Source organism: Apis laboriosa, unplaced genomic scaffold (assembly GCF_014066325.1).
Source record: "Apis laboriosa isolate Shangri-la unplaced genomic scaffold, ASM1406632v1 scaffold4_cov146, whole genome shotgun sequence".
NCBI lineage: Eukaryota > Metazoa > Arthropoda > Insecta > Hymenoptera > Apidae > Apis > Apis laboriosa.
In genome coordinates, this window is record NW_025223501.1 from 5514148 (window position 1) to 5531578 (window position 17431).

General features: G+C 18.2%; 1 protein-coding gene across 2 annotated transcripts; it reads right to left on the reverse strand.

The window, feature by feature from the left end:
• Nucleotides 1–1505: 1505 nt before the first annotated feature.
• On the reverse strand, nucleotides 1506–12100 carry LOC122717272 (NADPH--cytochrome P450 reductase). 2 transcript variants are annotated; one of them, XM_043941187.1, is made up of 11 exons: nucleotides 12034–12100; nucleotides 6906–7114; nucleotides 6252–6444; nucleotides 5818–5967; nucleotides 4159–4283; nucleotides 3776–3964; nucleotides 3463–3701; nucleotides 3050–3381; nucleotides 2515–2776; nucleotides 2175–2403; nucleotides 1506–1837 (listed from the first exon to the last, which is right to left on the reverse strand). In XM_043941187.1, the coding sequence occupies exons 2-11, from the start codon at nucleotides 7079–7081 to the stop codon at nucleotides 1693–1695; spliced, it is 2040 nt and encodes a 679-aa protein (XP_043797122.1). In that variant the 5' UTR covers nucleotides 7082–7114; nucleotides 12034–12100; the 3' UTR covers nucleotides 1506–1692. The 2 variants fall into 2 exon arrangements, with proteins under 2 accessions (XP_043797122.1, XP_043797121.1); XM_043941186.1 differs by having other exon boundaries at nucleotides 11906–12044.
• Between the last annotated feature and the right edge of the window lie 5331 nt (nucleotides 12101–17431).

Consider the following 17431-nt stretch of genomic DNA (forward strand, 5'->3'; position numbering starts at 1 on the left):
TATTATAAAAGATTAGAAACTTGGTTTTTAAGATATTATCGTTTTTTCTTTATTTAGATTAAAACAATATATAAATATATTTTAAAAAATATTTTCTAATTTTTTTTCAATTCGGATCTCGTGTATTTATTATATATATATATAAGATTTCCAGTTTAAACAATTCGAAGAAATTAGCAGAAAATAATCTTCATTGATGGATCGGAATTTGAGTAAAATTATCTGATTTATTATTAGATCATATTGGAAGGAAATCCTGAATTCTTCATGAAGAAACTTCATGAAAAAAGAAATTTTTATAAAACAAAATATTTTGATATTTTGAATGATTAACATTCATTTAGTTAGATTTTTAGATTTTTAGATTATTATAATAAAAATAATTTTGACAATCCAAAGTTTCATTTGCATCGTATCGAGCAAAGCGATTCCATAGAATTGAATTATTAAATTAAGTCAAACTTAAAGTGAATTATAATGTACATCAAATTATATTTTGCATTCCAGAATCATCAAAACAATAAATAAAATATACTATATTGAATTTGAATTAATTCGTTTAAATATTAAAAAGACTTTGATATATTGTATATCATTTTATTTGTTAACAAAATGCATTATTAATTATGATTGTTTTTTCATATTATTTATTTTGTTTTTGAAACTATAATAATGCAATAGTGTTCATAATTTGGCATTATCGAAAATGAACACGGAAATATTGGATTATCAAAATTCTATTCTGTACATATATATGTACAGTATATAATTATATATATATATATATATATAATTACTGATTATTATATAGAAAAAAAATAGTAATAACAAAATAAAATATATATAAATACGCTTTAAGAATTATTTTTTAATAAATAACTATCGAAATTCATATATATTTTTTACGTAATATAAAATGTAGATCATAAAAGATAAAATAAGTAAAATAAATAAATATTATATTTTTATATTATTCTAGTTTAATAAAACTAAATAATAATAGTTTATTTTTAATAATAAATTTAAAATAATGAATTTTTATGTAGTATTTATTATTACATCTTTCCCATCTCCATTTTGATATAAAAAATTTTGTTATGTATAATTTTTTATATATATTTATAACATTCTTATGTAATTTTAAAAGAACAAAGCTTTCTTAATCATAATAAATTTCTTTTTTACAATTTCTTTCTTTTCTACAATATAATATTTAATAAAATTTATTTTACAAATTATTATTCTATATTTGTTCTAAATTATTGTTATATATTTAATTTGATTTATTTCATGTCATTTGAATCAATATTTATTTTATAGTATTATACAAATATTACGTATATTTATCAAATATAAAAGTCTATTTTTGATTCATTATTGCACTATATTGGTTTCTATAAAAATTTTAATATTGAAAACTTGTAACAATGCGAAGAATAAAATAGATTTTTTATACAGAATTCATTACTACTTATATATAATAAATATATTTAGTATTTCCATAATTTTACTGTTATCTGTAATTATTATTAATTAATATTGTGTTAATATAATATTAATTATATTGTGAATGATTACATATATATCATACAATTGTACGAAGATGATTAGCCTTTTTCATAAAGGCATATTTTTTAAAAATTTGTATAAACAATTTAATTTATAAATATTCATGAAACTAAATATTGTTATTCAACTCCATACGTCACTTGAGTAACGTTTTTGCGAATCCATTTTCTTGATATAATCTGCTGCATCTAATTCCGACATTTTTCCCTTTTCCATCACAACTTTTAATAAAATATTGTGTACATCTCGTGCCATATTTTTTGCATCACTATAGATGAAATATATATTTTATGAATATATATAATATATATTTTATAATTTACTAATTTAACGTGCATTATTTAAAATATATTTTAATATATCACAAATAATTTCCAATATAAATTTCTTAATAATTATATTTTATGATATAAGAATAGCAAATTCGTAAAAAAAAATCAATTTTTCTTATATTATTATAAAAAATAATAGTAAATATCTTAAATATTAAAATATTTAACATTCAATTTAATTATTAAGTTGAAAATTATTCATAATTTAATTTAATAAATATTATATAAATTACATAAATTATTACATAAATAATTATATAATTTCATACTAACCCACACACATAGATATGTCCATTTTGTTCTCCAATAATTTGCCACAATTCATCTTTATTTTTTTCTAATAGATGTGTAACATATATTTTCTGAGATTGTTCTCTACTAAATGCAGTATGTAAAATTAAAGTACCTCTCTTTACATATTCTTCGAGTTCATCTTTGTAAAGAAAATCTTCATCTTTTTTTCTACATCCAAAATATAAAATTGTATTTCCTACTTCTTTTCCTAAAAAAAAATAGATTTTTATAAATTATTTATATTTAATGAAATATATTACGTTTATTGAAAAGTGATATTTTATAAAATTGATTTTTTAAATTGAATTTTGTTAATTACCTTCTTTTCTTGCAAGATCACGTTCTTGTATAAAACCTCTAAATGGTGCTATTCCAGTACCTGGACCAACCATGATAATAGGAGTTGATAATCGAGTTGGTAAACGAAATTGAGATTTTCGAACAAAAATAGGAACATAACATGGTGGATATGAAGGATGTTTTTCTTTTAACCAGCTAGTAGTTACACCTTTGTTAATTCTACCTGTTGGTGTTTTATATTCCACAACAACTGCAGTAATATGAATTGAAGATGGGTGTAACTAAAAATTAATTAAAAAATAATTTTAAACTAAGATTACAAGATAAATTATATAAAACTAATTATATAATATTATAAATATTATTATTATATTAATATTATATTATATTATATTAATATTATATTAATTAATATTATATAAATATATTAAGATNATAAATTATTTTAATATTATATATATTTTTTTAAATATAATATAATTTTATTCAAATTTTTTTTGTTTTTCGAGTTTGCATTATAATAAAAAATTATTATAAATATTGAAATAATATACCTTAGGAGATGAGGAAATTGAATAATATCGGCATTGCAATCTTGGTAAAAGTTCACAAAGATGATCCAAGTCTGGCTTCAAGCTAGGAATATCTTCTAAAATATGTACAATATTTCTATTTTCTTGAACTACCCATTGCTGATAAGCAGCTTTACCATCCATACTGGTTGATGCCATTAATTTTAATTTTTCTTTATCATTTGGATCATTGCAATATTCTGCTAATTCTTTCAGAACATGAGTACGTGGATTACTAGTAATATCTAAATAATGTGTCAAAGCAGTTCTATAAGAACATGGACAAGGAAATGGATGCTTCTTGGTAGATTCCTCTGTAATAATAAAAATAATTTATACTAAAGACAGTAATGTTAAATATATTGATAATGATATTGAATTGATTTTTAATTTACCATCTGTATTTGTAAGAGTAAACACTGTATCTAAATTTATACCACATTTTTCTCCAATTTTATTTACTAATTCCGCATTATTTACAGGATATACTGCTAAATGATCACCAGTTTCATATCGCATTTTTGATCCCTCTATATCAAATTCTATGTGCATACATGATCTATCTGAAGTTGAACTATGAAGTTCACGATTCATTTTTACTGGAGCTAGGAAAGGATTTTTTGCATCAAATGGTCTATAAAAATAGAAATAATTTTATAATTTATATATTTTAATATAACTCCAATATAAACAAATAAAAAAACATACGCTCTCTGATTCTTAAATGAATGAAGACGAGCTATTTCACCAGTATAAATGCGTTCAATTGATAAATCGACGTGTTCTGTTAATTTGTACTGTCTAATACTAACATCTTCCCCTGCACCTTCAATTCCAAAGAATTCACAAACTGTTGGCCAAAATTTATCTTTCCATGTGATAAAATCATCTTCTATACTATAATATATATATAAAATATATAATTATATATATAATATAATAAATATTTTATTTTATGAAATATTTTATTTACATTTATATTAAATTTTTAATATTTGACAAACTAATATAATAAACACATTTTTATTTTATACTAAATATTTCAAAATAAAAATGATGAAAATATATGTAATAAAATTCTATAAACTTACTTGGCATCATCATCTCCTAAACCAAGTTCAAAGACACGAGTAGCACCAAGTTGTTCTAATCTATGATCAACATATAAAGCTATCTCATTATAATGTTCATATGTTTTATTTCCAAGACCAAATACCTGTAAAAAAAATATCATATATATAATAAGTAAATATATTTTTTTTCATATATATAAAACAATTTCAATTTTCAAAAAAAAAATAATTCAATAAAAAATTTAAATTAACTATGATATATAATAAATTTTTTATCTATTGATTTCATTAATTATTAATAAAATAGATTAAGTTCAAAAAATTTTAAATAAAATATTTATAAAATTTATTATTTATAAAAATGTAAATATTGATCCAAATATATAAATTTTGATCATATATACCTCAAACATTGGCGCTAAAAATAATGTTGTAAAATGCCGTTGGATAGCGCTATTGTATCTATGATGCTTAATCATTACACGCAGCAATTTATCAAACTTTTTTATATTCATTGTTTAAATATTTTTTAACAAATATTTTAAGATTTCTAAGATTTAAAAATGATGAAAATATGTATTTTTTTGTTATATTTACAATTATGTAATAATTACAATAATTATTTTTTACAATAAAAACATTTATATCATGTTTTAATAATTAATATACAAATAGTCACGTGTCTAATGATTATAAATTGCTTACGTAAGATTTATAATCTCTATTATCATAGTTACATATTTATTATAGTTTTATAAATCAAAATTTTTTTTACCAGAATAAAAGACAAATATTTATATCATTTATAATAGTATAAATTATTTAATAATATTTAAATTGAAGTTCTATGCGCATGATTGTTACCATCATGATTTCGCACTAATATTACGCACAAGTTATGGAATAGATATGATATTTTATATAATTTTATATAGATATGATATTTTATATATTTTATATTGTATATTCTGAAATATCGATTTCGAAAAAAAAAGAAAAATTTTTTACGCTTTTTATGATTTACTGCAACTAGACATGGACATAAATATCATTATTGAAACCAACATTTTCAATAATTACGCTAAAAAAAAATTCTCATTTCGTTATTATCTTGAAAAAAAATTGATCGTATCGTATAAGTTTAATGAATGACACGATATTATCACAATTGCTATAATTATAAATTCTAATGTTCTAATGTTCGGAATTGAACTGTTATTGCAAGCCCACATGTATTATTCGTGCGCATGTATATTAAGGTTAGGTGTATATGAACGAAAAAATTATTGCTGCAACCGTCTTTTTTATTTTTCAATTAAAAATAATAGAGATAATATAATCGCGTGTAAAAATCGTTCATTTATGTTCGGTTTAAGGCATAAGCAACAGCAAGCTATAGTAAAAATATATACACATGTATACATAAAATCTATAAATTTTTAACAATACAATTTATGTTCTTGTACAATATATTTGATTTAAATGAAAAATGTAATATTTTTCTATAAATTTAAGCCTAATACAAAGAATTTAGTAAATTACTTTATTTTTTATTTATATTATTGTTATTTATAAAAATTTTAATATGACAATTAAATCTACAATAGCATATTGCTTCTTGATCCTTTAATTCTCCAACTTTTTATAGATATAAAATATAATAGAAATAGTACTTACAGCATAATTTAATCCATTTAAATCAGGATCACCATTTTTTAGCCAATCAATAAATTCCATAGCATTATCTGTAGGATCACCTTCTCCATATGTTGCTAAACAGAATACTGCCATACTGTTTGGTATTGTTTTGAGATGTATTAATTCTTCCTGTTGTAATTATATAATTATATAAGATTATGATATATAAATAAATAAAATAATATGATGAGAAATTCTTAAATTTTTTTTTCATTCTTATTATATATGTCTGAAATTACATTATACTTTTTAAAACTTTCAACAATTCTATCTAGAATATCGATTTTTCATAATAATCGTATTTTCGTATTAATAATTTTAGAGAAAAAAATGTTACTTTTTAAATGAAATAATAATTCACATCATTGCTTTGTTTTTTTTTTCATAAATATGTATATATGTAGTATATGTACCATATCACATTCTTCTGGATCAGCCACCATGCCTTTCATTTTGTACCGAATACCTTCCTTGGCTAATCTACCAGCAAATTCTTCCGCAGTTCCAGTTTGACTACCATAAAATACTACTAAACTTCGTCCAGAAGTTTTCAATTTTTTTATAAATGAATTTTCTGATGTTTGCGTTGTAGGAAATATTGTTGGCCTTCAACAAAAAATATTTTTTCATTTTAGCGTTTTTTCTTTTAAAATTTTGTAAATTTTAGAATAAAATATATTATAAATACTAATTTTTAATATATTAAAATAATATTTTAATCAAATATTTATTGTACACACGCACACACACACGTATATACACAAAGATTATATTATTATTAAATTATTCAATATATCTAAATAAAAAATAAATCGCTAAATTTATATTTTAATATATAAATTTTTATTATAATTCTCTAAACGTTAAAATATTAAATGTTGTTATTATTATCATCATAGAATATTTGTATTTATTTTTTTTTGTATATTTATCTAAATATAAATATTATTTTTATTACTATAAAACTATTTGTTTTATTTTTGAAAAAATACATTTGATTATTTTTTCATCAAAGATAAATTAGTCATTTCATTTATAATAATTTATAGTAAAAAAATAATTATTACTGAATAGAATAAGATTTTGTGACGGGTGTATATTCCTCCTGTTTGTTTCGGCGCATCAACCACCACAGGGCAGCCAATAAAAGAGCACTGAGAAGTATAATATCAAGAGTGCTGAAAAGAGGTTCATCAAGAATCTCTGTTTTATCCTCATTCTCCAATACTGGAGAACCTGCCATTCTTATCGCTTTAGGTTGTAATCCGTTTACAGTCTGAAATAAGATAAAAAATTGCAATATTGATCATCATATTTTGTTAGTATTAAATTGTAGTTGTTTTCATTTCAAATCATTCAAATCGGTGACATTTTACATTTTGAAATTTTTATATTATTATGTATATAAAGAATTATGGAAAATGATTTAGAAATGATTGACAAGATTTTAGTCCAAGATTTTTTATTAATTTCGATTTGGAATTTTATCGATATATTATGATTAAAATGAGATATTTGAATATCTCGCATATCTAATGATTCTAACTTTAACATAATATTATTGAATTATTGACTATACAATTAATTAATCTCTAAATAATTAAAATATAACTTAAAATATCATTCATAATTCGGCGATATAAATGAAGAATTAATTATTAAATATATAGTCTCATTATTTCTTTGATTATATGTCGATAATGTAGAAGATTGTACATAAATATTTTCAATTCTGTCTGTCATTAATTAATTAATATGAGTAATCATTTTTGTTTTCAATAGAATTTAATAATTATAATTTTAGTGAATATATTATATCATATTTTATTTCAAACATTAGAATTATATAAAATTTCGAATCTAATAAAACACGGTGATGGAGACATGAACGTTGTATATTATTCTGAAATTTTTATGAAAGTATAAATTCAATTTTTATAAATATAATGGATTTGAATATAACATTCACATGTTTGTAATATAAATTTAATAAATAAATATTAAAAATATTTAATATTTATGCGAAAATAATGAAAAGATAATAATAATAATAATAATAATAATAAAATTAAAATAATAATAATAAATGCAAAAATTGAATTTAAATACCATTTTGTTTCATCTATTAAATATAATAAATATTTTTTTCATATATCTTATATAATTTTTTATATTATATATATTTTGATACATATCTGCGTCTTTTAATTTTGTACAAATATATGTGAACATTAACATTTTAAACATAATTATAATCATATTATTATAAATAATAAAAAATAAATTTGTCATTCTTTTAGATATCATAAAATAATCATTTGATAAAATAACTCCAATTTAGGATTGCATAACTATAGAATCAAGATAAATATGACCTTGAATCATTTATATTGAGTCCCAAGATTGATATATGTAGTATATATATATACGTATAGATATATATAAGAAGATTAAGTTAATGTAATATGAAGCATATTACAACGATGTACTATTAAAACTTAGCATTTTGAACTATTGTGATCAGATAAAAGCCTTTTATTTAAACAACTTAAAAAAAATATAGTGTATGATCGAATGATATATAATAATACAATGAAAATAGTCAATGTTTATCATTTGTAACTTTGCTATATAATTTATGAAAAATTTCAATTATATTTCATCTTTGTCAACAATGATGATATAAAAATTCTAACCTCATTTTATTTTTGCTGACAAGTATGACGTTATTGAAAAACAAAAAGGAATTAAAAACATATGAAGCATTTAAAGAAATTTATGATGTATTATTTTGATATAGAATTATTTGTTTTACTGAATTTCTATGTGATAAAGAAACTGATTTCCATAAAAAAATATTTTTAAGCCTATATATATCTATAAATATCAACATCGCAATTAACAAAACATGAATAACAAAAATCTTTCATAAAAAATGCAAATCCCAATAGTTTTCCAATAGAGAAGTGAAAAGAATAAAATTATTATTAAATTATTATTATTTATTACGTATAAAATTTTTATTTATTTTATAAAAAAGTATGAATAAAACATATATATTGCTATATAAATTCATCATAATTTTTAAATTCTTATCATTGTTTTTTATTCTAATTTTAAATATTTCTTATCTCGAATTAATTCTTATATATAATTGATTTAAATATAATTAATTTATCATTATTGATTTAAATATAATTAATTTATCATTAATATTTTTATATGCTAATTTTTAAATAAATTGAAAACATAAAAAAAAAATATATATATAGTATGTCATTTAAAAAAAATTGAAATATTGAATATATTTTCATTTACAAAAAAACGATGTATGTATTGTATGCATTGTAAATGCATTATATTTTTGAAAAAACGGCTTGTAATATTTTATTTTCACTCTGTACAATGTATATGTAAATATATAAATATATATTCTATAATATCTGAATCATAAAAAAAATATTTGATGATATGATAACAATTTCTTTAACAATATCCTTCTTGTTCTTAATAATTTCATTTGTTTTGGTCGATATATATAAATTTAAATAAAAATTAAATAAAAATAAAATTAATAAAATTGTTGTATTATGTTAAAAATTAATATTTTCAATATTTTCAGAATTAAGTTTTTAAGAAATAAGGAAATTTTATTTATAATAAAATTTATTATAAAAACTTATTTTTGTCATGAGACAATAAATATTTCATCATTGATTGTGACACATACGCGCGCGCACACACACACACACACACACATCATTTTCCTTGATATCAGCAAATTGAATAATTACCGAGATTGGTTCACGTAACAAATTACGTGATTTATAAAATAGTAAAATAGACCAATAAAATAATAAAATTTAAATATTAATTTAGAGAAAATTATTTTAATATATAGTGTAATTTTAATATTATTATGTAAATATTATATAATTACATAACAGTAACAATTAATTTAATATTATATATGTTATTATAGATTTATATTATATATACTACATATATTATTTCAATTACTATACATCCAAAATAATTTTCTTAAATCGTTAATATGCATATATTTTATTCAATATTATCAATTACAAGAATAACATAATAAAATATATAAAAATGATACAAATATTGTAATTATTTTTATATCATATCATAATTATTTTTATAATTTTGATCAAATAACAATATATACTTATTTAAAATAGTATGAAAATAATAATATTTTTAAAAATAATAAGATATGTCATATTCTATTATTTTAATTTTCTTTTTATTTTTTCACATTTGAAATGAAAATTAAAATATTATTCATATCGTAATAAGTAGTAAATAATTCAAAATTAATGAAAATAAAATTTATTTATATTTATATTTTTTGTTAATTAAATCTTAAATATTTTTATTGAAATTAATTTATAAAGAATATAAATAAAAAAATAAAATATAAAAATTAAAATTCACATATAATTACATTACAAATAAAAATAATAAAAATATAAAAAATGATAAAAAAAGTTCTCAACTTTAAACAATAATCATATAATCATATTATATAATTAATTAATTGTTATAAATTTTTAACTTTTGAGATTTTTCTTTATACATAAAAAATGTATATATTTATTTTTTCTTTAATATTTTTACTTTATTATATTTAAATATTATTTTAAACAAATATATTACTAAAATTTATAAAATTTGAATATTTGTAAATTTTTTGTAGATTAGTGGATTTATCATTTTGATATAATCAATTAATAAAAGAATAAATACTTAAGAAATGTAAATATATGTATATATATTGCATAATATAGAATACGATTATTATATAATCTAATATAACAGAAATATTATCGTATATTATTTGTAAACATATCTGAAACATGATAAAATGCAAAAAAATAAAAAAATATACATTAAAGAAATTTAATGAAAAGTACATGTATAAATATATTATAATATACAATATATATAATAAATATTTAATTACGAATGATTAGAATTCATATATTTTTTTTCATGTAAAAATCTAAATTATACTTTAAATGTTATATTTAATTGTAATGTTATTTTTCATTACGTATTAATATATCAATATTAATATTATTATATATAAATTTAAAATAAAATAGAATAAAAATATGAGAAATACATTAATATATAATAATATAATACCATTATTATAAATTATTGTATTATAAAATAATAATTTTAATATTATAATATATATTATTTCTTATTAATTTAAAAATTAAATTTATTTAATTTTATATTAATTGCTTATGTATATATATAGTATGTATATAGATAAAATATAAAGATATTTGTAATATCGTTGTTTTTATTATTTATATTGTGAAAGAAAAAAATATAATAAAAAAAAAATATGAAAAATATTTGGCAAATTAAAATTCATAAAATGACTTCAAAATTATTATTTATTATTTTCTGATAAAAATTTTACGTTATTTTTAAAATATCTGTAATCATTCAATTCTTATCATCATAATTGTTAGATAAGAAAGCACCTATCATCTTTCATAATAACATTTAAAATTGATTACATTTAATAAATATATTGTATAAAATCTATTGTATAAACTATTATATTTCTAAAAAATATATCTAAGTACTTATTATTATTGTTATATTTCAAAAAACTCTTAGACTGTAATAGATGTGTTTTTTGACAAACTAACGTTTTTAGATCAAAACAGTATTTTTATAAAATGAAATGATTATAATACATATGCTCCTTCCTTCTTATATATTCATTTGATATTTATTCATCAGAAATTATAATTATATATATATAATCTAGAATATATAATCAGAATTATTCAATAGAACGTTAGTTCGTCAAAAAATGTATTCATTGTATTATATATTTATATATTTGTATTATATATTTGTATATTGTATTATATATTTGTATATTGTATTATATATTTATACAGATATAATTTAATATTTTCAACAAATAAAGACATTATTAATCGATAAAATTAATCGATACTGGACATCTAAACTCGTAAAAATCGATATATATTATCTTTATTTTATACTTTACCGGTAAATCCATTCTTTGAGAAAAAAAATGCAACGTCTCAAAATTAATAAATAGAAAAGAATTGCTAAATTTATATTGAATTTTGAACGAAACAATTATTCACGTTCGGAAAAATACCACATACTCACGCAACAACGAGCGTGTAACTGGCAGTAAGCTCGCAAGGTAATGCTGAGATGATGCACATATCCGTGTCGTGTACAAGCAGAATGAAAAATCAGCAAGTCATTGGCCGACTGAGCTTGTGTTACATGAACGTCACGTAGCATATAGCATAAAGTATATACACATAAACATATGTACATATAAAGCATCATGAAATTATACAAGTAGTCAAAAGACATATTTATATGTATTTTGCTAATGATCGTAATTCATTTAACTGATTTCATTTCAGATAATTTTACTTATTTATTTAATTTTTTAATTAACAAAAATTTTAATCAGCTTATATAAAAATAAATTATATGATACATATGAAAATGTTATCAATAAATGATATGACTTTTTCCATTATGATGATGGAATGGATTTTTTCAACATTTTTCTGTTTTTATTTTTAATTTTTTCATTATCAAATCTATCTTTTGTAAAATAAAATTTCATCATTTAATATCAATATATGTTTTTAGAAAATAATATATATATATTTTCCCAATTTTTAAACATAAAATTTAAAAATAAAATTTCATATAATAGATTTCGATTTATTAAATCCAGTATTAACGATAAAAAAAGAATTTTCTCATTAAATATGAAATTATTTCCTTGTTACATGAATATTGTATTTTTAAATATATCATTAATAAAACAATTGATAAATGAAAGATTATAATAATTGATTGTATATATAAAATAAATTATATCAACGATTTTGTGAAAATATAGTATTTAAGCGGCTTTATTATAATTTAAAATAAGTTAATCGTTAATCTCTTAATTAAGAATATACATAAGTCCGTACTATATGATTCATAATAAAATATTAAGATTTTTTTTTGTTTGAATTATTGTAAAAATATGATATTTTTTTATGCGAATATTAAGTAAACAACAAGTAAACAAAAGTTATCAATAAGAACGATTATATTAATATATTAATTAATATATATCTAATTATTAAAATATATTAATTATTTTTATAATTTATTAATAAATTAAGATGAAAATATGATTTTATTCGATGAATAATATAATTAAACGAATCAATAATAGATATCGATATTATCTAAAAATATTTAAATAAATAAGAAATTCGAAAATTAATTAAATTCACAGATTTATATAATGTGTATGTGTACAATGTATTATGTTTTATATATATGTTATTCATGTCACATAAATATAAAAATTAATATTTAAATTTAAATATTTGTTTTAAAAATAAAAAATTTTTTTTTATTTTAAATCTACTTTTTAACGTAAATTAATTTTTTGCTTTATGTTTACTATTGTAGTTAAAATTGCAAATATAAGATTTATCGTATAGGTCACAAAATATTAAATAAATTACCTACTTAATCAAACTGAAAGTAACATTATCGCGATAAGCATTTCTATAAATAATTAAAATAAGTAACTTAAAATTATTATCAAAATATACTCACATTTTTAATGTCTCTTTATATATTTTTATTTACTTTTTCTGACGATATTGTACTATAGACATATAAAATATAAATGACATGTAAAATATCAAATAATGTAATATGTATATTTTTCATATCTATATTATTAATGATAGATTTCTTAAAAGTTGAAAACTTTATCGAATTTATTATGAATCATCAGAAAATAGAAAGCAGAGAGATACCAGTATTCTGTGAAAGTATTTAAAAAAGTGAAAATTCACTTGCACGAATGAGAATAACATGCACGAATTTATCTTGCAAGAGAAAGTGAAAGGTAAAAGGAAAAATGAATAATTCTCATCGAAGAGATTTCTGTTACGTTATCATATAATATTATCTCTCACAAGTACATAAATAGATAAGATGTATATCTTATTTAATAAGATGTATATCTTATCTATTTATGTATCTATTTCAAACTGCTTGTACTGAATAATGTGAATAATCTTGGATCTAATAATAAATAAAAGTATCTACAATTTACATGCACATAATAATTCATATTAATGTGTATTATTTATATACAAGTAACGATATATAAGTTTATTCATTATTGTGTTTGATTTATTAATAGTGTGATTTATCAATAATTTATAAGCATAATTTTGTCATTATTTAATTTGTGGAGCAATATAATAGTTATGTATTAAATAATGAATTTATATCATTAATTATAATAATATTACTAACAATATATAAAAATTATAAACAAATATATAAAATATATAAAAATATAATCTTTTTAAAATGACATCCGAATGCGAATTACTGTATATTTTATATAGAGAAAGTTGAATAAAATTAAAACTACTAATATAAGTTAAACAAAATTCCATGTTCCGTCTATAATTAAAACTATATACAATTATATATTGATATACAATAAGGCTATTAGATGGATTCTTATTTCAGATTATGACGAATGGACAAAGTTTAGATAGGATGGATAAACTTTCAATGAAATAATTTCAATATTGTGTTCATTTCATACAATAAGCATAATATATAGAATGTTCAAACAAAAATAAAAAATTTAAGGGATGATTGTAAACACTAAAACAATTGATATGCAAAAATATCAATATCGTTGAAGTTTATTTTTAATAAACAATTTCATTTTGTGCTAATTGAAGCGATTTAATAATGTATTAATGAAAGTAGAGTTGTTTCATTAATACATTTCATTTAATCTAGTGTAAAATTTTTATATACAAATTTTTAGCTTTGTTTTAATTTCTTGAATTATCACTTAAATTTTCTAGCAATTTTATTCAAATATTTTGCATATTGCATGGTCTTTATTTTGAAATTTCGCATGATATTTTATTTAAATAAAATTGCTGAAATATAAATAATTAATAAATTTTGATAAATTAATTTAATTTTGATAAATTATCCATGGAGTAAAAAAAAGCTTTTTGTAAAAATAAATTCTCTTTTGTTTTTTTCAATACGAGAACTTTATTTTAAATATTACGAAATAAGCGAAATATAATATTTTATAATTTTTATGCTACGATGAATCAAAATATTTACGCATAATACATTATATTTGCATATTAAATTGCAAAAGCAATTAAGAAGAAATAATTTATAATTCAATCCAATAATATTATAATTTACATTGTAATTACAATCAAGGACAATTAATTTAAATTTTTTTAAATTAAGATTATAACATCACGGAAAAGTGACTTTAAAATGAAATATATAATGATACATATAATGTAATATATAATATTTAATGAATTAAAAATATTATTTTTTTTACATTCTCTTATATTATAATATAACATATTATTCCATCTTGAAATGATTATCATATATAAGCTTTTGCCATAAATATTTTATATATTAAATTATTTTTCTATTATATTATTTTATTAATTACATTAGTATAAAGTTAGTTAAATATTCGATAAATATTGATCTATTTTTGAAAGAAATGAAATTAAAAAAAGAAAAATAGCTTTAATTTTTAATTTAATATTTATGTAAATTCATTTTTAATTTTATTATTATTATTTTAATAATACATAGCATTATTCGTTTCAACAAATAATTTCTTTTACAATTATAATAAATCAATAACTTTAAACATAACAAGTAAACACAAAAATTTGTTGTTTATTTGTATGATCAGCATTAAAGTGATTAAATTAAATTTATAAAATATATTGAATACGTTATATTTGAAAATAATTATGTGACAGTAACAACAGTAACAATTGTTTTATATTTGTATGTAACAATTATATTGAAAAACAAGTAAATAAATTATAATAATTTATATAATTTTTGATTTTGCATAAAATAATTTATACCACAATTAACTTAAGAATAAATTTTTTATATTTCGTTTTATATTTATAATTATTAAGATCAAATCATGAAATTCATGAAAAGATATTTTTAAGTGCATATATTTGAAATTTTACATAATTTATGTCAATTTATTTCTAAAATAAAATACATATAGAAAATACATATATTTTACAATAAAATTAATATTAACTTATATATAATTTCAATTTTATTAACAAAATAAATATATAATTTCATAAACAAATAAACAAATATAATTTCAATTTTATTAATTTAATATTGAGATATTCAAACTTTCGCCATCTGTCGGTCAAAATTATTGATCTATTGATTGATTTATCCATTCTTTTACCGATTGTATCAATCATTTTTCTTTTTATTTATCAAAAATTCTTCTTCATTTTTTCTTTTTCATTAAGAACAATTATTTTTTTACTTAAAAGTTATAGAAAATAGTTCTTTACATTTTTGATAAGATAAAAAAAATATATATGAATAATAATTTAAATATTTTTTTGCAACCAAATATACTTTATATATATGAATAAAATATCGTATTTTGATAAAATTATATAACATATATAAGTCTACAATGTATATTTATCAACTTTTTTGTTATCAACATTGCATGATTCAACTGCCATTTATAATACTTTTATGAATATCATTTTTAAGTATTATATTTTATTTCATTGTGATTATGTGGATATTTTACATAAATAATGAAGATAACATGAAATATTTATATTATTTTCCTACATATTATAAGTTACTATATTATTAACATTAAATAGCCAATATAACTTGATTTTATAATCATATATAAATTCATTAATATAAATAAACAAAAAAATTATTTTTGTAATAAGTTGTTTCAAATTTTTGTATAATTATCGAATAAAATTATAATTGTCTGTAATTTAAATTTTATATATGCATTTATACTTATTATTTATTCGTCATTGATCAATTAATATCATATTTTTATTATACTGATATATAACAAATAATAAATAATAAAAAATATTTATACATTTCACGGAAAAAAATATACATTCTATGTATACCCATCTCAAATATGCTAACGTTTTATCGCATTCCACTTCTAGTTATATCATTTCGACATATATATTTGTAAATTTTAAGTCACCAGTTTATTACAAAAAATAATTTTTTTAATCAACTTATTTTTTATTTTTATATATCTACTAACTATAAATATTTTATAATAAATATACAAATATTTAATTTTTGAATATTTAAATTTTTATTAAATATTTTCGTATACATGTAAAAAAAAATAAAAAATTTAAAAGTTAAAATAAATAAAATTATATACAAAAATAATTGAAATTTATTTTTCAAGTAATAAGCCAATTAATTAATCTAAATAAAGTGAACTAAACTGGTGAAAATAAAGTCGATTATCTATATGAAAAATTATAAAATATTAAAATATTAAGAAATATATATATATATTTCTGATATTAATAAAACTTTCTATAAAATATCAATCATAAATAAATAAATATATCATATCACTTTAAATTGAATTTTAATAAACAAAAAA